This window comes from Chinchilla lanigera, unplaced genomic scaffold (genome assembly GCF_000276665.1).
Source record: "Chinchilla lanigera isolate Chin_1 unplaced genomic scaffold, ChiLan1.0 scaffold00031, whole genome shotgun sequence".
NCBI lineage: Eukaryota > Metazoa > Chordata > Mammalia > Rodentia > Chinchillidae > Chinchilla > Chinchilla lanigera.
In genome coordinates, this window is record NW_004955432.1 from 8,156,606 (window position 1) to 8,184,215 (window position 27,610).

Below are 27,610 nucleotides of genomic sequence, written 5' to 3' on the forward strand. Positions count from 1 at the left end.
CCCCATGCACTGGGGGCCCACCCTCCGGGAGCCAGCAGGCAGGAAGCTAGCCAGCCAGAAGGCTGGCGCTCCCCACCCGCAGCTCCCTGTGCGCCGGAAGCCCTCCTTCCGGGGGGGAACCACGAGGCCGGGAGTGAGTCGCCGGTCCAAAGACCGGCGCTCCCCGCCCGAGGAGCAGAGCCTATTTAAGACAAGATAACTCTTGGTCAGCTTTCATGGAAATGGTTTCAGCAGTAATTTGGGTGTTTGGTGATGTCGTCTGAGCACAGGACTTTTGATCTGGGTAGTGCGCGCTGTTACCAATTACTTCAGATGCCTGAACAAGTGTCTGGGCTTGACATACACAGGGCAAATGGGCACTGCTTTGTGATGGACGGGTGTCAACTTCCGGAAGGACCCTGCATTCACAAAGCTGTGGTGGGCGGCACCATGCCAGTGTGTTTTTTTTTTTTGTTGCTCTTGTTTAGTGAGTAGGTGAATCTGCTCACAGAGATAAAAAGACATTTGAATTACAAGGTGCAGATACTCTGCAGCATTCCAGATTATTTCCATAACTAAAGGCGAGTGCTGCTAACCAGCTCCATCCAATTCCAGAGGGTGGGTGAAACCGAAATTGGGTTGGCTTTGCATCAACCAGAGACTTCTGGCAAACAGTAGATAAATGTGGCCCTTGTCCCCAGAAAAGCATGGAATGGTGGTATTTCAGAGTGCATTTATTATGTCCTTCATGACTGGTTCAGTAGAGACAGACTGGATACATTGGAAACCTTGAGTACAAAGCAGTAAGAAACCAAAAGGAAAGGAAGGCATCTCGGTTTAGAAATCCAAGGAGCAGTGTGCAGAGAAGCTAGACTTCAGCATCAGAGCCTCCGGCCCTATTTTCTTCTCTTCAGGTCGCCCCCTATTTGTCTGCTTACACTTACTTGACTTCACTTTCCAAGCCTTGTCTGCCTCAAGCACCTAGAGTACTGCCATGGTCTGTTTGGACTGCTGGAAGGAAATACCCTACACTGAGAAGCTTATAGAGGCCATAAATTCGTTTCTCACCGTTGTGGAGGTCAGAATCAAGGGGAAGTACAAGATGAAGGATCTGGCATATCTGGGGTCTGATGAGGCCCCTCTTCCCCATGGAAGGTGTATTCTCACTGAGTCCTCACATAGTGGAAGGGGAGAGCTCTGGTGTCTTCAGTGCCTTACAAGAGCATTAATCCCAATCATGAGGGTACACGCCCCCCGTGACTTCATGACCTCCCAAAGGCCCTACATCCTAAAGCCATCCTATTGGGGATTCACTTCAACATATGAAATTGAGGGCTGGGTTGGGGGAAGCAGGGGGTGTAAGCATTGAGACCATAGCAAGCATTACCTTGCTAAGACCATTGTGATGATTAAGCATAGGAGTTTTTTGATAGTGAGATTGGGGCATACAGGAAGCCCCCCTCCCCAAAATAAGAGTAACTTTGCTGTTATTGGCAGAGATGTAGCAGACACTGCATGCACTGGCTCCCACCTGCACTGGCTCCTTTGGCTCAAGTGGACTGGCCTGCCTCTGTGAATGGACAGCCCCATCCAATAAAGAGCTTCATTGATTTCTTCCTTCATGTCATAGCGTTAAGCTTTAACGCTCCTACTATGTCTTTACCCAGGGAAAATTACACCAAATAGATCTGGCTTTGATCTATTTTGAGTAGATTATGTACAATAATATGCCAATTTAAAGTATAGCCAGAGACGCCTGGCTACAAAGGTTCAAACCCTTTTTGGTCTTCTCAGATCTTGAGGCAGATGATCAGCCATTGTCAAATTTTGATCCTGTGCAGTTTTTTTGTAGTGCCTTAACTTTAGAAATGCGTAGTTATGTATTGGTTATGTTATTTTATCAGACTTATGATGGCACATTCTAACTTAAGAACTGCTTTTAGCAAAGTGGTTACAAAGCATCCCAGAGCCAACAAAAGGACTATTAAGGTGCTGGTTGTGCCTGTCTTTCATCCCCAGTGTGCCAGTGCTGTGAAATACATGTTAATAAGGCCTCTGGTGGACTCTAACCCAAAGAACTCTTCCTATTCTATGATAGTGCTACATTAACAAACCACCTCAAAACTCGGAGGCTCAGAGCAATTATTCTTATTCCAGTGGCCGTGGAGTAGTTCAGGTTGGCTGATCCCAGTCCAGCTGATAGGTTGCCTCACACATTTTTCATCTCCCTTGGAGCAGCAGACTAATCAGCTTCTGCTCATCTCTTGTGATAGCAGGAGGGCAAGAAGGGTGAATGGAAAGATGTGCTGCATCCAGAGACACAGAGTTGTGACTTCCCTTCCACTTCCAGCCCCTTCCCATTGGCCAAGCAAGTCAAACCACAATGAAGGAACTATGGGTTCTCCTGGCAGAGGGTACCCTTACAGGAAAGGGTAAAGAAATAAGAGCAGAAATAAAATTGACCATATCCGGCTTCACCACTGACTTCAAAGGACTTTGACCAGTCCCTAAGCCTCAGCTTCCCGATGATGACATTTATAACATAACCTCACCACCATTGTCTTACGCTGTCAACTAAAAGCCAGTCAGTTTCTACCTATATTCATTGAAAAGGTCTGTTCGAGGACATGATCAATCAGTCATTGTCCTGGGGTTTTGCGTGCCACTGCACGGCACTTAACCTCTCTGTGTTGCATGCCAGTTTTTCCCTTAGTAAAATGGAGTTGATAATAATAATGTATCTACTTGACACGGCGGTTTTGAGGATTAAATGAATTAATAGAAATAAAACACTTAGAAGAGTGTCTAACAGAAATCCTGGCATATGTTGTCTATTTCTGTTATGTATAATATATGAGGCCATTGGTAGATAATTTTAAAGATCCTTTCCACCTAAAATATTATAATGTTATGACTGTCTCCTGTAACACAAAAATAACCAGATACAGGACATTCACTGATTGAAAGAGAGACTGAGGAAGAGAGATGGAGAGAGAAACAGAGCAGGGTAGGAATATGTTAAAATTAGCCGAAGTGCATGGAGTGTATGTTTCCAGGAGACGAGATCCATTCCTCTTCTGCGTTGTCATCAGGAGGTATCCAGTACTTTTTTGGTTTTGTTTGTTTATTTTGCTTTGTTTTTGTTTTTGCACTGGGGATTGAACCCACAGAAGCTCTCCCGCTGCGCTACATCCTACCCCTTTTAAGTTTTATCTTGAGACAGCCTTGCTAAGTTGCACGGGCTGTCTTCAGACTCAGCCGCTGGCATTAGTCCCATGCCACTTCACCTGGCCATATACACTTTCTGATTTGAAAGCTTGTGGAGTATCTTGTCAAGGAGCCCTTGGTGGCCTAAAGCCCTCCGAGCAGATATGCCTGGCAGGAAACTGTTTACTTTGGTCACCATATTCCTAAATGAATTGAGGTCTCCAAGTCTCAAATTGGATGATGCCACTGTCTTATCATAGAACGGTGTGGATATTGTTGCTAGTGCCATGTATGAGATATGAAAGTATAGATGTCTTTTAACTAAACATTTTTAAAGATGAATAATAAGGACAGGGTAGCCCCTAAGTGCCCTTTCCCACTGATGCAGGCCCAGGAAGAGAGAGCCCAGAGCTTACCCTTCAGGAGGGCTGGAGGCAACTGGTGGGCCCAGGTCTTGCTGTTCTGGCCTCCTTGCTGAGCTGCCGATGAAAGCCGTTCCTCGTGGACCAAGCAGGGACCTCCTGGCTAAGGTGCAGCTCTCTCTCTGGGCGATATACTCTGTCTGCAGCACTGAGGAACCAGAGGCAGCTTCAGTCGTCGTTTGTGTACTCCATACTTCATGTTTATGTCTGTCGGGAGAGGCACATCCTTTAGAGAAGGGTAGGTCTTTGTTTGATTGTGTTGTCCTGTGCATTGCAGGCTATTTAACAGCAGCCCAGCTTACTGTCCGCTAACTGCCAATGGCCCTGCTCCCCTCAACCTCAAGCTGTGACCATCAAAAATATCTACAGAAAATGACAGTATCCCTAGTACTTTCTATACATTTCTTCACTTACATATTTCCATGAATATTTTAAACAAGTAAAACATGCATAATAGAACAGTAGACAGTAAAGTACGTGTCTTTTACTCCCCACACCCCAACACCATTTTCCCCTCAAAATTTGCACTGAAGTCCATGGAAATGCAGCTGTGGGTTGGTACGCGTTGTAATGCACACAGGTGCCTGTTCATTAGTGACTTGTAAAAAATTGTGTTCAGGATAAAAACAAACTGACTAGAGTAAATCTGCTTTTGTTTATTTCTACTGTGCGTTTTAAAAGGCTCATGAGCTCTTTCTGGACTGATTCACATCTCAAGCAGAACTGTTTCCTGCGTGGTGAGAAGCTCTGTCCGCACTGCCTTCCCTCTGCCTCTGGAGCTTTCTCCAGGATTGTTTAGAGGACAGACGCCTTATGACCCTTATTATGACTGTGATAAAAAGCTCGTTGGCGCGTCAATATTTTGAGCTCTTAAAGTATACATTTTTCATCTAATGAAACAATTAAATCCTCTAAAAATCTTAACAGCTGGTCTTTTATCGAATGTGAATTTTGGTTTCTGTTGATGTCCTCTTGCTGTCAAGGACACAGGATCCGTTGTAACGTTGCCTTTTTCATGATAGCACACCACCTTATTGCTTTATGGAGCGCGGTGTTCTGTTGAGGCAAATTCATTCATCATTATGTAAGATTTACTGTTTTACATAATAAATGCATTGCTGCTCCTGACACTGTAAATCTGTTTTCTGTATCACAGCACTGCAAGACTTAGACTTTTCTTGGTGAGAGGGGTGGTGCTGTTGTTCTTCTCATAAAGTTGAGTTCCATGGCTTCAACAAGCCATGATAATTTGCTATTAAAATTTAAATTAATGTATTATCAGCCATCATAATTTACTATTCATGGTAAGATGAAATAAGTACTTAAATACTCCACATGATTATAAATTGATATAGTGATTCTACAGAACAGATTAGAAATAATTTGGAAATATTTATACCACTTGATTCAGGAAGTAGCCTTCTCAGAAGTGATAAGCACAAAAGACAGCTTTTTGAATACATAAATTGTTTTTATCGTTACAACTATTTCTGTTACCTAACGAAGCACCATGCTGAACATTTTGACACGTTATCTCACTGACTCCCACAGCGCTGTGCAGAAGCTGGTGTTGTTATCCCCCTTACCGTGTAAGGAACTGTGCCTTAAAGCCCAGCAGCCCCCTGATGGTGAGGGTGAGGGTGACAGTGGTGGTGAAGGTGACACCGAGGGCACTGACGGTTTCCGACAACCACGTGTCCATTAGTACCTCATATTATATTTCCTTACATAATTACCTTATTTAACCTTTCTTGCCAAGAACCCAATGAAGGAGATACTCACTGTTATCTCCTTTTTTACCACACAGGAAACAGACGTAGGGACGTTAACTAAAATAGTGGAGATTAAAGGATAGGGTTCAACGTATTTAAGTTGGGATTTTAATGAAGATAGATTGGATTTGGCTGCCGTCTTTTCTAACCAGGACTGGGTGGGTGGTAACTGGCAGACACAGACCCAAACCTAGTCTGGTAGGCATCCTCTTAGTTACGGGGCTGTATAGCTAGTTAGTTCAACCACTTCTGTTTGATGGATAGTATGGGATGCGGTGGTTCCCCATCCTCAGAGCTACATTGAGTAACTACATAACACAAGGAGATTATCACAGATAAGGAAAAATGCACGGTGTTCCCCCATCATGTTAGGATTACCCCCATGCTCTGCGCTCCCCTACATGCCCTGAGGGCTTCATAACTGGAATAAATGCCTAAGTTGGGGTAGAGAGCTTCATCCTAAAAAGGAGGATACAGACAGGGTTTAGAACCCAGAAATTATTATTAATTAATCATATTAAATAAAGAATGTGAATTATAATTGCATACCATTATGGGGCACATGATGTGTCATGATATATGTGTATAGTGTGGTATGATTGAATCAAGCTACTTAGTGTATCTATCACCTTAAATACCTCTCATTTATTCCTTCTGCCTTAACAGCAACTTCATACCTTTGGACCAACTCTACCCCTGTCTCCCCACCGACCAATGTCAGTAACCACTGTTCTGTTCTTTGCTTCTAGCAGCGTAGCTGTTTTAAGTTTCACGTGTAAATGAGAGTGGTGCTATTTGGCTTTCTGTGCCTGGTTTATTTCACTTGGCATAATGTCTTCTAGGTCCTTCCATGGGATTGCAAATAACCAAACTTCCTTTTTGAAAGTGGAGCAGTATTCAACTGTATATGTGTATTCACCTGTACTGCATATGTAGGATATATATCACCTACATTTTTTTCTGAACTCTGGGGCTCACACCTGCTGGGGAAGTGTTCTTGCCTGAGCTCCATCACCTGCCCACCCACATTTGCTTTGTCCAGTCATCTGTTGACAGACACTGAGGTCATTTCCACGTCTTGGCTATGGTAAATAATGCTGCAATGAGCATGAGCGTGCACATGTCTCTTCCACATACTGATTTAAAGTCCTTATGATATTCACCCCGATGTGGGGTTGCTGCATCATGCAGCAGCTCTATTTCAGCTTTTTAAGGGGCATCTGTACAATTTGCACTGACTTACATTCTCACCAACAGCAGACACTTCTTTAAAATTACCCTTTATTCTTGCTGGCGCTGAGTCACATCTTAGCATCATTGAGCCTCAGTCTCCTCGGTAATGTGAAGGACTTCCCTGACCAGGAGTGCTCTATATGTGTCTGCCAGCCTTTCGTTTGAATGCTGGCGTTTTTGGCCAGAGGGGTGAGGGTCTGCATTTCTGGGCATTTGTTTCTAACCTAGCCACAGAGCTTTCCATGGTTCATGTTAAGAAGTATCTGCATGTGTTCTGAGTCATGATCACAGCATAACAAAAGTGCATCGCCGGCCCCTGTCCTGCAGTCAGGCCTGTCACTTCGTTCAGATCTCTTCATTGTGAAGTCAGCTGCAGAGAGCCTGCTCAGGTAGAAATAGATTTCTCCCAAGGGAATTGCCCAGAGCTAAACATTCAAATTTTAGGCCCAAAGGCATCTTGGGAAAACTCACTGGTCAATTCAAGAGGGAGATGGGTGAGGCCTTTTCAGTGAGTAATTTAGGAGTGGACATTACCTTGATGACTGGGCGCTCAGTAAATGGCTCCCACACAAGCTTGGTACACGGAATGAGTGAGTGATGAAAATGATTGTTCTTGAGTCAGGCACTGAGGAGACCGTGAGTGACCTTGATCATGTGGTCATTGCCTCCTGCTGACAAGGCTATAGGAGAAAGAAAGAATGGTCTGTGTGCTGTCTCTAGAGCAGTAGAAAAATGGGCATCGTGAGTGTTTTCTCCCTTTTTGAATTAATTTTGTTTGTGGTACAAGAACTAGTGTCCCGGATTGTAGGTAGCAGAACAATTGTCGTAAATCTCTATTTATTTTTTAATATTTGAAAAATCCCCTCCCACCATCTCTATCCCTGTTCCTTAACTTGTGGCAGGGTGAGTCTGTTTTAATCATAAGAAACATGAAGACAAATGTGGCTGATGATTACAAATCTGAGTGAGCTCTTTTAGAGGACTGGCCCCTGGTCGGACGGCCTTCGCTACTTCGTGTGACAGCAGGGTGGCAAGGCCAGCCTCCTCCCCTGTCAGCAGGAGAAGGGGCACAGTGGACAGAGGAGATCAGAGGACGAGCAGCTGTTGCGGCCCAGCTGTGCGAAGAAGCCACGCTGTGTCAACTCTCTAGATCTGAACTCTGGGGAAGCTTTATCCTTTGCTGAAGATTATGAGCCATCTTGGCAGTGTTTTGTGAAATACTGCTCATCCAGAGTGAGAACAGCTGTTGAAGAAATAACAGGACAGGATGGTCCTGTAGAAAACAGTATGACAGAATTAACTGTCCCCTGACGAACCTGTCTCTAGTCTCTGCTTTGTCCCAGATGAAGGTAAAGGTCTCAGTCAGAGGTCAGCATGCATGTTTAATTGTTGTATGGTCTGATGTAAATATCCCTAGAGTCCAGACACCGTGTCCTTTTCCTTCCCCTCTGTTCACCTCCGGCCATGTAATCTCTGAAAAGTCACTCAACCTGTTTAGACAGCATTTGTATGTCTCCGCATAAATCAGGGTTAGGGTTTATTGTTCATTCTTTCAGGCTTCATAGTCATGTGTGCTGGAGCCCTGTCCTTCCAGTCCCGCTGACTAATAGAGAAACTCCCTGTCCAACATAACGTGATGCAGGATATGTCAACACTCAGTATGTTTCTCATTCAGAGCTCCTATAGGTCTCGTTCACATTTTCATTTCCTTGGGTACACGGAGGTAGGCAAAAGATCTCTTGTCCAATCTACCCTTTCTCTTTCCTGCTTCGCTGTGCAGGATACAGTACCAGTGTTCAAGAAAGTGGATCAAGTGGTGAGAAATAATTAGAAGTTATCTACTTCAACATTAGCCTCAGCATATGTGTATAATCTGCAATCCAGAACTATCATAATGACTACTTAACTGGAAAATAATTGGCCAAACGTGTTATTGATGTAGAAGTACATTAGTGTATAATTCGAAGTTACCCAGGTAGCTGGTTTATAATAATCTAAGCTGGTGCTGAGGAATCAAAATGATTTATAATTTAAAACGGAGACAAAGTGCTTGGAAGTTATAACAAAATCATTGGAACACTGGCTACTGTTGACAGAGAAATGCAGAGGTCCAGATCTCTCACTGTGTCAGAGGGTGAAGGCTTGTCCCAAAGATCTTAGGGATGTAGCAGTATTTCTTGGGAAAATGCTTTGTTTTCAAGTCCAAGTTTACTAACTTTAGATCATAAGCACTAGCATCGAAATTCTATGTATCAAGACCTGGCCCACTGAAGCCTAGGAACCAGATACCCATTTGCAAGTCACTGGTCAAGAGTGCTGATGGGGGGTGGGAGTAGCTTGTGGAGTTGGCGGGGTGCTGCCTTTTACCAGTAGCTGCCTTTTTGCATAGTTGTATTCTAGCATTAGCACGGTCCTGGCTGAAATACTCTCTTAGTAACTTCTTATGAATAAACGAATAAATACAGGATAATATATACATATGCTAGAATCGTAATGGTGTACATATCTAAGTGCAATACATACCATTGCAAAAACTGCTGACAAAATATTGCAAGTGCAGTACGGTTTTCTAAAACTCTTTTGACCTAATTTTTTAAACAGATTTCCTGCCAGGACACTTACCAGAGGTTTGGTTATAACACACACATTCCTGCATACCCCATTCCAAGCTCTAAAAATAGCAGCATCTCTTTTTAGAATAGGTAAATGCATGGATTTTCTTTCCACAGGCGGGCCTTGACCTACATACTCCCTGCAAAAGAGCAGCCCTTTACACCAGTGCTTCCCTCCAGGCCCGGCCCCTGGGCTTCTGTTCTGCCTCCCTCTCTACTGCAGACACAGCTACACCGTGTCCATCCCAGCATCTCCCTGGGGCTCAAAAGCCTCAGGCCAGCCTGTTCTTCCTCTGATTTGCTGGAGTCGCTGCCCCAGCTTGGGAAGAGCAAGCAAGAGCCCTGTCCTGTTCCCCGGGCTTCCTCGTGGGCAGAGTGCTGTGTGTGTTTCAGTCAAAATGCTCGGATATCTGAGTGGTTTGTCTGTGTTGTTCTGTTTTGCTTCCTGTGAATTAAACAGCCTCTTGTCCTCAGCCAGGAAACTGACTACTCTGTAGAGGTTTGTTTCTTTGGGGAAATATATTGTGATTCTCATACAGCTCTCAAACTGTTAGAACACAACTCCATTTTAGGTGCTGATATTTCATTTTCCCACTAGGAAATTGTATTACGAGCTAATTGTATAAAGAGCTAAAAAGATTGCTGCTGTTGCGCTTTTAACTTGCTTTTTTTTTTTCCCCTCTGCGATGCACTTTCCCTCCTATACCATGGACAGAAACTGATCAGCATGCAAATACCCATCAGTAGGAGAGTGGTGAATAGATTTGCACATACATAACAGTTGCACAGGAGTTTGGATGAATCTTAGAATAAAATGAAAAAAAAAATCCTAAAATCTATAGCATTATATCCTTCATATAAAATTTAAAGTGGTATAAAAGGATGAAGGACAAAAAAGTTATATAAAAAGGAGGTGGAGAATAACAAACATGATTCAAGGTGGAGCTTTTTCAGGTAGGAGAGACTGGGGATTACATGTGAGTTGTCAAATGATTTAGCCTTCTTCTCGGAAGAAGAGCTCATGGTGCTTATTGGTTAAATAAAACAAAATTTTGTGCACCAAGTCCCATAAGGAAAAAATAATAAAAACCATTATTTTCTTTTTAGTTTAAAGATAAACACTTCTATTACATTTTCAGGGGTCAAATAAAGAATCACAAATTTTGTTTTCTTAGGGCATAGCTGTACGTGAATGTCAGTCCTTGACTTTGAAACCAAATTAAGTGTCCTGTGTCAGCAGAAACACAACAGCACCTGCTGGAAGGAGAGGGGTGCCTTAGCCCGAGAGGCACCTAACTGACCACCCTGCTTCCATCTGACGTTCTTGGCTGGCCTGGCATACATAAGGCACTTTGCAAGTCAGCTGACATTAATTAAAGTCCTCTTAATAATAACGTTTCACCAGGTACGGCTGTGTACCATCACGGGCCAGCACCAGATGAGGGACTGCAAATCCGGTTTGGGGGACTTAAGCTCCTGCTCTTTGCACTCACTGTTATTGTCCCATTTCATAGCCCAGATGCACAACTCATAAAATAACAGCTATAAAGTTGCAAACAATAAAGCAGCTCATGCAAAGTTATGGCTACAAGTAAACGTGACTCCACAGACTTTTCTCTTTATTTACTCTTTTTTTTTTTTTCCTCTGGTGCCGGGAATCGAACTCACAACCTCACACTTGCCAGGTGGGCGCTGTGCCGCTGAGCTAAATCTCCAGCCCCTTACAGACTTTTCTCTTCACATTGTTTCCGATGTTCATGGCATCTACTTTGATCATCACTTATAGATAACATCTTGTACATTGTGATTTTGCTCTATAGTGGGCTAAATCATGAATGCCCAAAGGTGTTACTTGGAAGTTTCATTTTCTCTTATTTGGAAAATTGATTTATGCAAATGGAATTAAGCTAACGATCTTGAGGTGGGGAGATTATTGTTGAGTAGCTAAGCAGGCCATGCATTAGTCATGGATATAAGAAAGACAGCGGGTGGAAATTTGACACAGAAAGCAGTGTGAAAATGGAGGCAGAAAGTAGAACAATGTGGCCATGCTCCAAGGAGTGCCAGTAACCACCAAAGCTGAAAGAAGGAAGAGATTCACTCCTAGAAAGCTCCTAGAGGGAGCAGATCCCTGCTGACATCTTGCCTTCAGCTGCTGAACGCTGTGTTGGGCTTCTGGCTTCAGTTTTGTGGGACAATAAATTTCTCTAGTTTTAAACCACCAAGTATGTGTTGTGATAGCAAGGTTTCACAGTGTTAATGGAACAGTTACTGAAACAATTCCATAGGTTTGTTATATTTAATTTTAATGTAATCAAAATTAATATGTAAAATACTACATGTTTGAGGGCAGAGGTTATAGTTCAACATTTTTTGCCGCTCTTGATAATTAGCACATGAAGATCAGTAAGAAAACTACTTGCATTCAAAAACAAAAGTGATGGTGACCAGTTAGGGCATGTTTATGAGGCATAATCAAAAAGTGTGGTGAATATTAATTTTTTGCCCTTTAATTATTGATAAAAGGCCCAGTACCATTATCCCCCTCAGACTACTCCCTATCTTTTTGAACGTAACCCCATAGCTCTTTCCCACTTCCTGAAGCAGTTCTGAAGTCTTCTTTCTTGAGTGTCTTCAGTTGCACTGTCATAGCCGCCTCAAGGTCCTGAATCTGTCCAAAACATTTACCTGCCCTGGTTGTTTTCACTGTGGGGAAAGGCCAGAAGTCACACGGTGCCAGAGGCAGTGCATATGGCAGAGGAGGACTCACCATGTTTTTATAAACCTGCCTTTCAGTTGGATGACACTTAGCAGCAGCATTTACCATTTTTTTTTTTAATCACTCCTCAAAGTCACTCACAAACGAGGACTTCCAGAACTGTTTCACAAAGGTTCAAGAATGGTGGGGTAAGTGAGTTCAATATGAGGAGACATACTTCAAGGAGGATTAATGGCAGTATACCTTGTACTCGAATGAATTTAAACATTTACCATATATTTTGATGGCACCTCAGGTATGTCACATACAACACAGCATTTTAATTGACCTCAACTTTGCAGCTGAAGTACAGCACATCAGTGGATGAACCTGGTATCCTTCTTATTACCTGCATCCTGCACTTTCCAGAAACCATTTGAAGCAGCTCACCTTAAGAGACACATAGGATACTCTGCTGTCAAAATGAAGGTAGAGGCCGTGTGGCAGTGAGCTCAGATTTACAGCGCAGTCATCAGCATGGGTGACAGCTCCTGAGCTAAGGTCCCTACACCACAGACCTTGAGATTGCGCCCAAGCCAGGTGCCGTTTCAGCAGACCATTTTACATGGGTCCTGGGGATGACTTCCTCCCCACTGCTGGGGCTTTTAGTTTGATGAGTCCGGTTGGAACATGTGGTGTAAAGCAGCGCTTCTCAAGCTTCATGCGCTCTGAGTCTCCTGGGCTTCCTGCTGCTCTGTAACTTCTGATTCAGCAGCTCTGGAGAGTGCAGGGCTTGAGCTTGAGCCCTGATGTCCCTGCTCCTAGTTGAAGGACCACACTTTGGGTAGCAGGGCCCTAGCGTCTGGTGCCCCTGCCCACAGGACCCTCTCCCTGGTCCCTTCTCCCATGGAGAAGCGCTGCTGTGGAAGTCAGGCTGGTTGTGCCGAGGTCGCCTGGCAGCCCCCAGCCGCCCACCTCTGCAGTCCCCGCCCCGGAGCTGCTCAGCGGGCACAAGTACATTTCATTACTGTGGTTCCCACGGCACACAGCTGGGGACTGACAGTCTGAGGCGCTGTCACAATAACTTCACTCAGTGAAATCCATGAGGGAATCGGGGCTGAGGGAGAGAAGGAATAGGAACAGTAGGAGAGAAGAGATGGGGGAAAGATCAACATTTAGTTGTGAAGAGATCATTTCTAATGAACTGCTTTTACTGTAGGATTTTCCAGTTAACCCAAACCGAGAGCATTTTCTGGAGTAATTTTTAAGTTGCGCGTTGGTTCCCTGTTACTTCTCTAACAGCCAGCTGCGTGGTTTGTTCATCCATTTACCACATATGATAAGGGATGTGGTATTGAGCTACCACATATCTTCTGTGGCCCTCTGGATCCAGGCCAAAAACTTTAAAAAATAAATCCAGAGCCATCTAAAGAGAGCAGTCTCGGAGGTTGCCCGGTTAGGCAGGGCCAGTCCATGGTCCCAACTCTGGGGGACATGAGGATCGTCAGCGAGGGTTAGGAAATACCACACATCTCAACTGCCCCTTGGGCCACTTATTCAGAACCTTTAGGGGTGGGTCCAGTCACTAGTCCTTTTTTATGAGTCATTTTTAATACTCCCTAGATAATCCCCACGTGCGCCCAGTACCACTAAACCAGACCGTAACCATCTATGGAGTAGTTGAACCCCCGCATTAAAGAGAATCCCCAAAACGGATCTCACCGAAACCTTGGCTTTGTGGACAGCACTGCATAACACTGTGGATTCTCTGTTTCCTTCAATCCAGCACCTTCAACTGAGCTGTGCATTAAACGTCCAAGCAGCTTTTGAAGCCTGGCAGATTTCACTTTCTCAGTGCAGGGCCTCCCCCTGCTGGCCTTTCCCAGGTAGTGCTTACTGCTTTATGCAACCCCACTGGCTCCGTTGCACTGCAAAACAGAATTTAAAATCCTATCATTTTAAAAGCAGTCTGTTCAATCCCACGGCGAACTCGCGTGCCATTTGCCCAAAGTGAATAGTCAGAGCACTCTAATTCCTTATCAAGTGGCAGTTTGGATAAGACCTAGGAATGATAGGAAACATATATATGGTTAGCTAGGTACACACCCAGCCCTATATAATATACAGTAGTACCTCAGCTTTTGATTGCAAACAGTTTGGTTCACAAAAGAAGCACTTGGCAAAATTTTCTTTTTGTTTGCACACTCCACATCTGGCGACAAACACGACCACAGCTGCCTTTCCCCCACAAACACAAACCTGGCCGTCTTTTCCAAAATCGTAGAACAAATGAAGTTCATAAACCAAGGTACCACTGTACAAACTTGTATGCACATGAATATTTTGTTTATCTTGCAGCTAAAATACTACAGTATTAGCTGTAAGATTGTGCTGGTTCCCTGGAAAATAATTAGCGTTAGTATTTCTTAGGACAGAAAATAGGGAAGGCTTTCACAATACCTTTTTCAGCTTCCTTCATACCTCTTACCAATTCGCGTTTCCCTCTCTACTCCTTAAATGGTGACTGTAGCCAACGAAAAGTGAAAGTAGATGTATTTGTACATCCGCATCGCATCATCCAAACTACCATTGTATTTCCAGAGGCAGAGGGTGAGACTTATTCTAACGCAAGGTGTGGTGCAAGCCAGCCCTTAAGTATTCAAACCTCGTAAATGCATTCATTCATTTTGTGTAGCTCATGTCATTAAGAGGCCTTTTTTGTTGTACAGTAGTACCTTACCTCATGTGTGTTCCTCTGACTTAGCACAGCGTACACTTAACCTCCAATCAGCAGTACGGTGCTTCATCTACTTGAAGTGCTGTCCACAGCCTTTTCTGTCTCAGCAGGCATAAACACTGCCAGCCGACCTCCTGGGACCTGAGGCCCACCCCCGGGGACAGTCCAGAGATTGCTTTATTTATTGATTTGTGTTTCACCTGGTAGTGCCGCAGCAATCCATGTGTGTTCTGACTAGAACAGGATATGGCCCAGTGATTAATTCTGTACTGATTGTTTATTGCTATGGCAGTATTACTGAAAATGTAGTAGGTTTTCATCTTAACACTTCTTGTGTGGGTCAGGAGTCTCCTGGCATGGCCTCGCTAGTTCCTCTGCTTTGTGGTCCCACTGGGCTGCGATCAAGGAATCATCTGGAGCTGCAGTCTTGTGTGAGGCCCACAGGGGGATGCTCCACCTCCGAGCTCACATGGTTGTTGGAAACATTCAGTTTCCCGCAGCTGTTAGGCTGAGGGACTGCGGTTCTTGCTGAGGTCACTCTTAGCTCTGCCTGGCGGCCTGACTTGCATGGCTGCTTATTTCTACAAAACTAGGAAGGGCGAGTCTTCCAGTGCAGTGGGAGCTAGCACCTGGCACAACGCAGTCACCGAGGGACATCCCCAACAGTTTCTGCATTCTGTTGGTGAGGAGCGAGTCACTGGTCCCACCCACGTTCAGGGGAAATGGTGTGAACACGGTGGCGGGAGGGCAGTTCCACCAGTGTCTCAGAATTTGTACTCAACAAAGAAGCAAGGAGTATTTTGTTGTTGTTGCTGTTGTTGTTTGTTTGTTTTGAGTAACTAGCTGTTTGCCAGTCTTCCCATTTTGAGCAATTATTTAACAGCACCTAGGTCCTAGACTTCATATATTCACACTCTTGGCTTTCCCTGTGTTAGTACAGATGGCTGTTCCTACTCTGTTAAATACTTTGGAATCTTGACTCAGGTATTAGAATTATTACACACCACCCCCAGTACTGAAGTTTAAACTCAGGGCCTTCCACACACTGTGCATTTTAACCCTTTAGCTCCACCTCAGCTCCACCCAGCCCTGTCATCCAAAGGCGTTGGACAGTTCTTCTGTGCCTTCCATCAGGTGACTGATGGAAATGCAAAGAGGATGGTACCTCTCGTGTATGGACATCCCTGTGCACTGTTGTACACATTTGCATACAGATACACATGCACGTGTGGATGTGTGTTGAGAGCGAGCGAAGGAAAAACGCTTTTCCCTAATGCTCAGAGCCTCCCTCTGGGGTCTGGTGTTTGGCTTCTACTGATTTAGCATGTCTGGGTCACATTTCTGTCCGATCCTCCCAGGAAGCAGGTAGTGCTGATCAGAAGAGCAGAATCTTTCCGGCCAAACCAACCTGCGCTTTGAATCCCAGCGTCACTGGGTTCTGGCGTCTGGCGCGGCGCCTTTACCCAGCCAGCTTTTCAAGGACAGTGAATGATGTCAGTAAGTGACAACTGCTGGGTAGACACTGTCTAAAGTCCACGTACACTGGAGCAGAGGTCGCTGCCTCCCTACTGTTCTCTGGCTTCAGAACATGGACCCACTTTGTCTGACCCATTTCATTTGGGGTTTTATAAATCTGGATTTGTAATTTCTCCTGGAAACTTGAATTGGGTCATTGGATTGGAGAAGTTTCACAGGCCCAGCCAGGTCACATCCCAGTCCCTTGAAAGCCCTGCCCCACGGGGCCTCACTCTGCACAGCTACCCTGAGGGGGCCACAGTCAGTTCTCCAAGCAAGGCCTGCACCGTCTTTGGCTGCTTCCCTGGCTGGGACCCAGTCCCTTCCCTCAGTCACCTGCCCACCTGACCCTAGGACAGTTGGAGTTTGCCTTCCTGTTCTGCTGCAAGAAAGTACAGTGAAGTAGCAGGGGAAGCATGGCCTTGAAGATGAGGAGACCTAGACTTTGTGTTTAAAAGGGTCAGTTTGACCGGACTTTAGTCTATTGAAGTTACTGACCCCTGCGGTTACTTGTTGGTCATTCATGAGGATCCCTCAGGTCTGTGTCGTGTGTTTAACAAATACTAAGTGCTTTATGCTACATGTTTTGATAAGCAAAGCAATAGAGGGATAGCAGGTTAAGAAACACTAAAACAAAACAGAAAAACCCATTGACCCCCATACAAAATAATCAGATATTTATAGAAATAAATGTAAAATTTCAGCTGTGGCAGTTACTACCAAGAAGTCCAAGGTGCAGTAACTGCACATCATAGGGATTGTGTCCTATTATGTAGGATTACAGGGGCTTGAGCTGAGCAAGTGATGTTTCCACTCAGAGATGCGAAATTAATTAACAGCTAATTAAGTGGAGAGGACACAGATGCCCAGGTTTCAGAAATGCACGTGCAAAGCTTTCCGGTGGAGGGAGGGCATGGTGAGCTCAGGGAGCCGAAAGATTATTGCGGGAAGAGCATAGGGGCAGGGGGTTCGCTAATTTTTGATTGAGGAAACGAGTAAGCAGGCCAGAGCCAGGCAACACCTTCAAGGTCATGTGTGGGAGACGAGGTTCCCAAGAACAAGGGGAAGTCATTGAGCCCTGAAGGGTTTTATCCAGAGCGGAACTTGAGCAAGTTCGTCTTTGAAAAGCCCACTCAGGACTGTGAAAGCATGGTGGAGCAGAGAACAAGAATGGAGCAGGAAACTGATTGGGAAAGAGGTGTGCTTAGGAGATGGTGGTGTCCGGCGTAGCATGGGTGCGACAGGAGGGGGAGAAAAATGGATGGATTCAAGACCTGGAGGGGAAGTTAAACTCAGAAACTGGTGATGGAAATAACATTAATGTGACTGTAGGATGAGGGCACATACCGAAGTAATAAACCCAAGGGAGTTAATCAGAGGAGTTTAGGAAATCCCGTCCTGTCTTACAGCCCTCACTCTGGTCTGTCCTTCTGACCACTTCCGAGACAGTCTGAGACGTTCCCAGCCACCTGTTCTTCACCATTGATCCAGAGCATGGATCCAGTTGATCCTGGCCCTTCCTGGCGTTTCAGCATGAAGATAAACCAGGCAGCAGAATAAGAGCCAATAGATGCAATTCCAGATGCCTTCTGGGTGATCCTCAGTATTCTACCCTCTTCTTTGAAGCCCTGAATTGGCTTCCTTATTCCACTTCTGACATTTTCATGGTAGCATTCCACCATACTGTTCTTGACTTAATAATACTTTAATTTCAGTCAACTCATTTCAAGTAATTTTGTGTGTTCCTGTCACTGCAGGAAGTACAAGACCTTCATAAAACCTTCACAAATTGTCATAAAGAAAGAATAAGTAAAGAACAATTCAAAATCAGTAAAAATCAGTAATGCTGATTGTTAAGTCTGGACTTCTCTATCAGCTGGGATTCTGAACCCAAGGCCTGCTCTCCCCTCGGAGGGATGTGAGCAGCTGTTTGGAAAGTTGTGCAAATGAGCACCAAGCTGACATTCTTCTTAACGTTCTCAGAAGAACCGAAAGAGAATCAAAAATGAAGTTGCTCTCTCACTATGAGAGTGAGTATCGTTTAATGTTCTGCTCATGGCCTAAAGTAACTTCTCGTGTGGGCTCCAGATTCCACACTCTGGAGAAGTCTGCATCTCCCTTTGTGCTACCACTGGAGCTTGAATGCACTGTGAGGCTTTTACAGAGAGGGGATTTAATGGTTCTGGGCTGGAGTCTAGACAGAGATACTTTTAAAATAATGATTCTCAACGGAAATAGAATGGGGGGCATTTTTGAAATTGAGCCCCGTCTTGGTTTTCATCCTAAATAAGCATGCCATTGAAATTCAGTGGGGAGTAGCCGCACTGCTAGACCTGTAGCGCTGTGTGGATCTGTCATGCCTGATGAAGAACTGATGTAATGGCCCACCAGAGGCTCCTGTCAGGAAAATACTGTGTAATTTTCCAATCCTAGAATCACTTACTACTTTGTTTATACATGTAAATACAATAACATGCAATAAATATAAACCTATATATGCAGGTGTGCGTAGAAGCACAAAACATTTTGCTCAGTTTTAGTATATGCTGATTGTTAATACTCATGATATGTGAGACTCCACTACAACACAGTTGACTTCGTTATCTTTTGTAGCTGTGGTCTCGAATAAGATAATTTGACATGTGCATATAAGCGTCCAACTACTTCTGATACGGCGTGTTCCACAAACCCTGCAGAATGAAGTTGTGAAACAAAGAGGGGGTCAGGAGAGATTTTACTGGAAATAAGAAGAAGAAGAATAGCTCCTGGATTTCCAGGAGGAGTGCCAAATGGGGTGGCCGTGTGGTCTCTCAATTGAGAATTACTTACAGACAAGCAGGGTACAGGAATTGCCTCATCATCCTGTGGACTCCTGTGACTGTATGTCTGTGAAGTTAGGAAAAACCAGTAGAAACTCATGCTCCCTTAGCCCAGTTCTTTCACAATGCCAGAGAGAATTTGCTGTAAACTGGGGTCTTAGAAAGAACTAGTTATTTTACATTATAATACCCTCAAAAATCCTAAGGAGGGGGTGGACAGCATTTCTGATTAGAGGATGTTTATTATATTTTAAGTTTCTCAAAATTCAAGCATTCTCTAGATGGTGGCCGCTCTGTTTAAGAGGGAGAACCCATTCCATGTTGCCTGAGGAGTGGTCTTTCCTTGCCAGAGTCCTACTTCACAGTCTGTTCTTCATGTTTATCAGTACCACCCCACCTTCCCAGGCCCTCCTACTAGCTAGCTACCCGACTCATAAGCTGACTGGACTGCCCTGCACTTTTCATTCTATTTTGGAAGGTTAGTGTGTTTTTTTCCTAATTGGAATGTGAATTTTTTCATGGCTTTTTTTTTTTAATCTCCTCCTTGCACAATGGTTATAATATCACATTTTTAATTTTTGCAATTAGGTGTAAGTACCTTTTATGGTCTGTGAGTTCCATTTCTGGACAGTAAGAGGTGTATAAAATGTATCGTGCTCACCTGGCAGGTGAGGATGAGCAGCACTGCTTCCGCTCTTCTGCGTGGTTCTCTGTGAGCCTTGCGCAAGTCAGGAGGAGCTCTCGCCTCCCCGCCTGCTGATTGCAGCTCTTGCTCTGACTCTGCCACGCCAGTCTCCGGGAGTTCCATGCTGCACAAACTTGGCCTCACTGCTCCTGCCCCTCACTTAGGGCACTGAAATATAAAGCCCTTTGCATGTTGTACACATCTTAAGACACAGCTGTTGCCTCCTCATGTGACCCCCGCTTTATTCCCTCTTTCCCACACCACCCAGGGCAGGCGGAGACACAGATCTAGGTCTTGGTGGGAGAATTCCACCTAGAGAAATTCAGAGCCTTGCAGTGTATAGATTGTAGTACAACGTAGATGCGAAACACAGGCTTCCCAAACTGAGCCACAAAGCTGAAATCCCAGAGCAGAACCCCAGCTGTGCTACCACCGACTCCCACACTCCTTGGTCCCCTTCTTGCCTTCCCTTGTCCACTCGAGTGTCTTCCTCCAGCTCCTTTGCTTATCCAGATCTGGTCATCTCTGCAGGCTGTTTTGGCGCTGCTTTCTCTGTAAGCTGCCACTGGCCCGTGCTGCAGCCTCCACAGCCTCATCCCGCAGCCTGGTGCTCCTGAACCCTGTTTCTGTGCTGGACTGTCCAGGCTGAGCAGCTCCAAAGTAGACACTCAGTTTGTACCTGTCATCTCCTGTACCTAGCGAATGGCTATGCAAGTGTGAGCGTGCAGTGTTTCCTTGTATTACATGGATGGGAAAACACAGTGTATGAAGAGGTAACGTATATGGTGCAGATTTAAAACAGGATGCAAGGATCTCTGGTGGGAAGTAAGGATTTTCCACCCCTGAGTCACCCCTCAGTCCCCTTTCCAGAGACTGCTGCTATTATTTGCTTCTTTTAAAAAGATCCCTGTCTGCTCAAAATGTTATTTACATAGAGAGACAAAAAGTGAGTGTTTGAGTCAAGCACCCAGTCAGCACTTAAGGGGACTTTCCTGCTAAACTTTGCTGTCTTTGAGTCCTCCCTCCTGTCCTAGGCACCTTCCTGCTCCTTGCATCTTGCTGCTTCCTTAATGTAGCCTATCCTTTCCCTGCTACTTTTCGTACCACTGCATTGTCCTCTTAACTCTTTAACGTTTTTTTTCGCTCCACTGTGCACGCGAGCCTGGATCCCAAAGCTTTTCCTCTGCACTGTACATCTGCCGCACCCAAGGCGCGTTCCTTGGCCTGGCTCTTTGGGCAGCGCTTCTGCACCTACGCTGGACCCTGGTTCTAGATTGAGAGTGCACAGTGTGGACAAGAGTGAAGGGGGCCAGCTTTCTTCCTGGCTCTTTTGGGCACTCGGTGCTCTCCTCCAGGATGGGGTGTGCAGTGCCCCAGCAAATTCAGTGGAGCCTTGTCCCAGTGCCCTAGGACTTCTCACAGAGGAACCCGCAATAACTTAGAACTGCAAGCAGAGCAGCTAGAAAGTGATCACTGTTCTAGAGATGGTCCATGTGTGGGTCTCCAGTTTTACTTCAGAAGTGATGAGTTACTAAGTTATTCTTGTTCCCCTGGAGTTTAGAACTAAGCGGGTTTAAAGGCATCGTTGTTAATGTAGCCAGCTCATAAGGCTTAAAGGCCTCAAAGACAGAGAAGGTGCAACAGCAAAGACTGGAAAAAATATAAAAAGTAGTGGAACTGTGAATAGTTTGAAAGGGGAAGTAAATATTACAGGCAAACACTAGTTCTTGGGCTCTGAGCTCTACGAGTTTAGCTCTGAGTATCTTCCTCTGCCCAACATAGAGGGTGATGTGGAGAGCAGGATTTATGCTGTACCTGTCAGAACATAGCCCGGATGAGCAAGTCTGGAGTCATTAGGTCATCAGGGTCAGGAGCATAGACCTCCACTGACAAAAGTGTTTGCATCCCCTGTTTTTCTTAACAGATGCTAAATACCGGAATAAATCACAGAGACACCCTTCTGGCAGCTGTGCATGTGCGAACATAGGAAAGAGATTATTTCATAGTTTGTATTTGACATTTGCTTTCTATCACCATATGTATGCTGAAGAGTTCCAAATATTCCTGTCTGAGATTCTTTCCCAAGAGTTCCAAATATTCCTGCTTGAAATTTCTCCCCAAGATCCGTATTTCCAGCTGCCTTTTACACACCCCCCTGTCTTGATCTGCAAGCATTTCTAAATGTAATAAGTCTAGAGCTAAACTCATCACTCTCTACCCCAATCTTGATTTATCTACTGCATTTATGGTTTCAGGTAATAACTTCTTGCCAGAAGTACAATTGGCCACTAAACACCTACCTGTAAATTTTAGAGCATAATTCACTATGCATGTGCACACATACAGATATAACTTGAACAAAAGGTCTATAAAACAGTATCGTTAGCATATGTATTTTCTGTTACATCTTTTGAAAAACAACTTGTTTTTGACTATGGAACAACTTGTTTTCAACTTGATTCTTGACTATGGAACCAAAAATATACATTAGAGAAAGGACTGCTTCTTTAACAAATGTTCCTGGGAAAACTGGATATCCATGTGTAGATGACTGAACCTAGATCCCTGTCTCTCACCCTATACAAAAATCAATTCAAACTGGATCAAGCACTTCCCATTAGACATTTGAACTTGCTAAAAGAACAGATAGGGGAAAATATTCAAGTCTTAAAGCCATAGCTTATGCAAAGACTTCTGAATAGACTCCAGTGACACAGGAACTACTAGCAAGAATCAACAAATGAGACCACACCAAATTTAATAGGTACAATAGATTGCGAAATAGGAAGAAATGGTTCAAAAGGAAAGAAGAACTAAGAAGAGGAAAAGGAAGGAGAGGAAAGGAAAAAAATGATGAGAAAGGATGATGAAAACAAAGCTTTGTAAACAGGGTGGGGAAGAGGAATTGAAGTGAGAGGAGGGGATGGAGGAAAAAGAGGAATCAAAATATATCCTTACAGGTACAGATTCCCTACGATGAATATGATCATTGTGTGTATCTTAATTGTACCAATAAACTTACTCAAATAAAAAAAGGGAAACAACTAAGAGGGTGAAGGGATACTCTTAGAATGGGAGAAAAGAACTGCCAGCTACTCTTCTAGACTATTAATATCTGGGATACATAAAGAACTCAAAAAACTTAACTCCAAAAAATCATATAACCTGATCATTAAATGGGCAAATGAATAGAAATGTACTTCTCAGAAGTACAAAGGGCCATCCAATAGGTGTATGAAAAAAATATTCAACGTCTTTAGCCTTTAGGGAAATGCAAATGAAGATTATATTGAGATTCCATCTCAACCCAATCAGAATGGCTGTCATCAAGAATACAAAAACAGTAAATGCTGTAAGGATGCAGGGAAAGAACCCTTCTGCCCTGCTAGTGGGTATGTAAATTAGTACAGTCTCTATGGAAATTAGCATAGAGGGTCTTCAAAAAATTAAAAATAGAGTGTTCCATTCAATCCCACTATACCACTCCTTGGTATACACCCAAAGAAATGAAAGTCAGCCTGCTACAAAGATACCTGAATGCACATGTTTGTTGTAGTAACATTCACAGTAGCCAAGATGTGAAACCAGCCTAGTTTCCTAATCAACAGATGAATGGATAAAGAGAATGTGATACAGATATACAATGGCAGATGATTCAATTATAAGGAAAATTTTGCCATTTTCAGGAAAATGAATGAAACTGGAGAACATCATCTTAAGTGAAATAAGCCTGACTCAAAAAGACAAGCATTGCATGTTCTCCCTACTATGTATAATCCAAAAAAGATGATGTGACGGTAGAAGAGAAACTATTACTAGACATAAGGAAAAGGGGGAGAGGAGTACAGAAAGAATAATGAGGAGATGGTTGTGATCAAAACATACTTTGAACATTAAAACCTAGTATTTTCTGACATTCATAGGCACTAATAAAATGGAAAAGAAAAAATTAATGCCCTTACATTGCATGAATATGTTCAATGAAAACCAGCCTGAGTGTTTCTTATTATCTTGGTAAAGTAAAAGTCAGAACATGAAGAAAAAGAAAGTAATGAGGTTACTTGAGTCGATTCCTCTAATAAAACTTCTATTAATATTATGAAGAACAAGGCATAATGTACATACCTATAATCCCATCAGTCTGGAGGCTGAGGCAGAATGATTACAGGGTCATGCAAAGCCTGGGCAGCTAACAATTTAGTGGAAGCATGGCTCAAAAGTCTAAAAAAAATTTAAGCTGGGGATGTAGCTCAGTTGCAGAGCACCCTTAGGTTCTATCCTCGGTACTGGGAAAAATTATATATATATATTTTTTTTCATAATAATATAATATATAACATTATAATAATGTCTTATAATATGTAACATGTATGTGACCTGCTGTTGGAGGAAGCCTGACATGGAGATAAGATGTGGTGTCTTTTGATTCAGTGTGTGGCCTCAGCTTCCCAGTCTACCCCAGGCTCTGACCCAGTTACAATGACCTTACCCCTCTCAGCCAGACACACCATCATTCATTCAGTCATTCAATCAGCCAGCATTTACTGAGTCCATGCTGCTAGCAGGCATATGGTGGACACTAGGAACCCGAAGCTGAATGTGGCAGTCTCTCTGGAAGTCTACAGTCCAGCGGGAGACGTGAGTCATCTCGCAGTTCCAAGGCAGTCGTGATGTCCTGCAAAGAGAATTCTGCACAGAGCACAGAGATGCGTCATGGACCTAGCACCCAGGAAGTGTCTCAGGAAGAGGTGGCCCATGAGTGGGAGGTTTGGATATATGCTGGCCATTTTGCAGGAAAATGAATGGAAGGGCATTCCAGTCAGGAGGGGCAGTCCAGAGGCAGGCCAGTCAGGAGGAGGAGAGCACTGGGCAAAGAAACCCAGCGTGAGCAGTCGGATGGTTTGGAGAATCAAAGTACATATTTAGTTATAACCAGAATAATCCGCTGACACCTCCACCGCTTCTTTATTTGGCAAAGGATTACTCAGCATTCACCCACAGCACTGTCCTCTGCCACAGTTTTTTTTCACTCATTTATTTGCAAAAGATTACTCTTTACTTGTAGATAATTTTCAGTCTTTCATTCTAATTTAGAAGTGTCTTGATAGTAGAATTTATTAGTAGTTCATAGGAGTAGAAGTCTCATACCAGGGACAGCACACACCCACATTCCCTAGTGCACAGGTCTCTCATCATTAACTCCAACTGCCCTTTCCTTCGTAGGAAGCAAAATTAATTTTCAATTCTCATTTTCCTTTGCCAGCTTTCTGTTCACTTTGCTTTTCTGTGTGCATGCTCCAGGAGAAGGAATGGAGTGCAGAATCTCGGTAATCAAGGCTATAACTGAAAAGTGTCTGACAAATTTTCTCCTTGGTAATTTCTATGGAACAGCCATAGTATTTAATAATCGCATTGAAACAGAACACTAGAAGGGGCTGGGGATTTAGCTCAGCGGCAAAAGCGCCTGCCTGGCAAGCGCAAGGTCGTGAGTTCGGTTCCCGGTACCGGAGAAAAACCAAAAAAAATAAATAAATAAATAAATAAAAGAAAAAAGAAACAGAACACTAGAAATGGACAGGGGAGGAGGCCCAGGGAAACGGTTTGCCAACACGATGTCGTACAACCAGGGACAGTCAGGATAACAGCCACACTCTACTTAGAAAGCATGAGAACAGGTTTCAGGCTGAACTTTTCACTGTTCATGACACTTTCAGAAGGTCTGTTGTTTGTATAACCAGTTGGCTATGTTTCACTCATGACTTTAGTTGCAATTCCCACCTTTTACTTGTTAAAGTTGAGTACTGCTGAGCCTCATCATCCTTTGTGGAGAATTCAACGTGAGAAAACAAAGGAGCATCCCCAGATAGGCTTGTATGCCGCCAGCAGAGCTGATGATCTCCATCTCTGGAAAGAATGGTTGGCGTTATGGAAAAGAGAGGGGACAGCGGCTTTTGCAGGACACTGTCATCATAATGGTTGATGTCACAGTCTGTTTTCCTGTCTTCACAACTCTTCCAGCCCTCTTGCTGTCTTCTCCCCCTTCCCACCCAGCCCATCAGTTATTTGATCTTGTTGGCGCATCTCCCTATGAATGTAATTACTGATGCGTGCTTGCAAAATCAGCCAAGTATGACGTCAAGAAGAATCGTAATATCTCATGCGCTTTTTCGGTGTTTCAGTGAGAAGCATAAATGCATGTATTTGACCCCTGATTCATGGAGCACAACAGGGTGAGCAAAACCTCACTTTGTAGGTGTCCCCTCGAGGCTACACTCCTGCCCGGTAGACCCATGCACAGTCAGAGCTCTGCATTGCCGTATCACCCAGCAGTGCCCATCAGTTCTCAGAAATGAGAATTGTGCCTCGTTTCTCCCCCTAGTGTCTGCCCTTCTTCCTCTTCCTTTATTCTTCTCCAGCTTTGTCTCTGGCCCTGTCTAACCCACTGGGCTCACCCTCCTTGTCCATCACAGTTTAAATATTGCACCTGGCACTGACCACCCTGGACAGGGAGCCACATGGTACTGGCAGTGGTGTCCGTCCCTCCACGTGGCAGTGCACCCTGACCAGAGTGCCTTCTGCAGATGCGTTGAGTGCTCGCTGATGCTTACCCAGCGCCTGCTTCATGTTCTCCACACAGATGATGGGGTGTCGTTATCACCCCCTCCAGTTTGCAAAGGGGAAATTAAGCTCCATGAGGCTCCTTCTTGCTCCTGGTAATGTCACTAGAAATCTGGGGAGCCAGGATTTGAACCCAAAGAGTCTGTTTTTAGGATCTGTGCTCTCTAACCTTTATCCGCCACTGTTTTCAGTCAGTATGATTCTCCTTTGCGTATAAGAGTTGCATATCCTGGCAAGGAAATTCCAGATGAGTATGTCCAGTTACCTGGGAGCTGGAATTGCCCGTGAGCTGCTTCCACTGGATCAAACGTTCAGGTGATAGGAACAGATGGAGAAAGATGGAAATAAGGATAGAAAAGGAGAAACTGCAGGAAGAGCAGCATTTTGGCAGGAGGAAACTAAATTAGATCATTAAACATTTTAAGTGGGACGAAAGAATTAGAGCATTCAAAGCTGTCCTGTCACTGTTGACAGGACACTGATCGTGCTGCTCAGGCAGAGGGTGTGGCAGAGGGGCAGACTTCTCGGAACTGGGAAATGGTGTGACAGGAGAGACGGAAGAGAGGGGCCAGAGCTCAGGACAGAATCACGAGGGACACAGACACCCTCCATTCAGTTCCACGAAGATGACATCTTGTCATTTGATTCATTAGCCTGCTCGTTAGCTTTGTGCATGATAAAATACAGCAGATTTAACTTGTCCTGTCACATTCAGCTGCGTTTGTTAGAACACAGAGATTCATCTTGGGTGGCTCCTTAGGCGGGTTTGTTTTTACTCAAATAAAATCCCTGGCACAGGATAATGGAAAAAAAAATCCAGAGTTTCATAATACGCAGTGTACTGTTTCTACACTTGAGAATTTTGAGTGTTTTGGAAATAATAAGTCTGTTTCCACAATTTTCTGCTCTCCACTAGGTTCTCGGAACACCAAATGAGGACACGTGGCCCGGGGTACATTCTTTACCACATTTTAAGCCAGGTATGTGTCATGCATTCCAAACGCCAAGTGCTTCCTGTGTGCAAAGGGTGAATATACAGATGTTCGCTCTCAAGGAACGGAGTGCCTTCTTCAATTCTGGTTCCTTTCGACAGTGTCTATTTTATGTTTTCACGACGTTGTCTTTTTGCTTTCACAATTCATGTGTGCGTAGAGTTAACGATGTCTTTCAAAAAGATTTTCACCATATAAATTTAGTTGGACTTGACTGATCTTGCAGTAGCCACACATTTTATTGTCAAATAAACCAGCGTCTACGTCTATAAAAACAAATTAGAGCACCACCTCCCATCTGTGTCAGTTCTTTAAAAATAT

At 44.2% G+C, this 27,610-nt stretch overlaps 1 protein-coding gene across 3 annotated transcripts in view; it reads left to right on the forward strand.

The window, feature by feature from the left end:
* Cdk14 (cyclin-dependent kinase 14) overlaps positions 1-27,610 on the forward strand; it is a 548,127-nt gene that overhangs the window by 369,006 nt on the left and 151,511 nt on the right. For all 3 annotated transcript variants that reach the window (XM_005387996.2, XM_005387994.2, XM_013516047.1), the window contains one exon: positions 27,214-27,277. In XM_005387996.2, the coding sequence (XP_005388053.1) occupies positions 27,214-27,277 (64 nt within the window). The remainder of the gene's footprint in view (positions 1-27,213; positions 27,278-27,610) is intronic.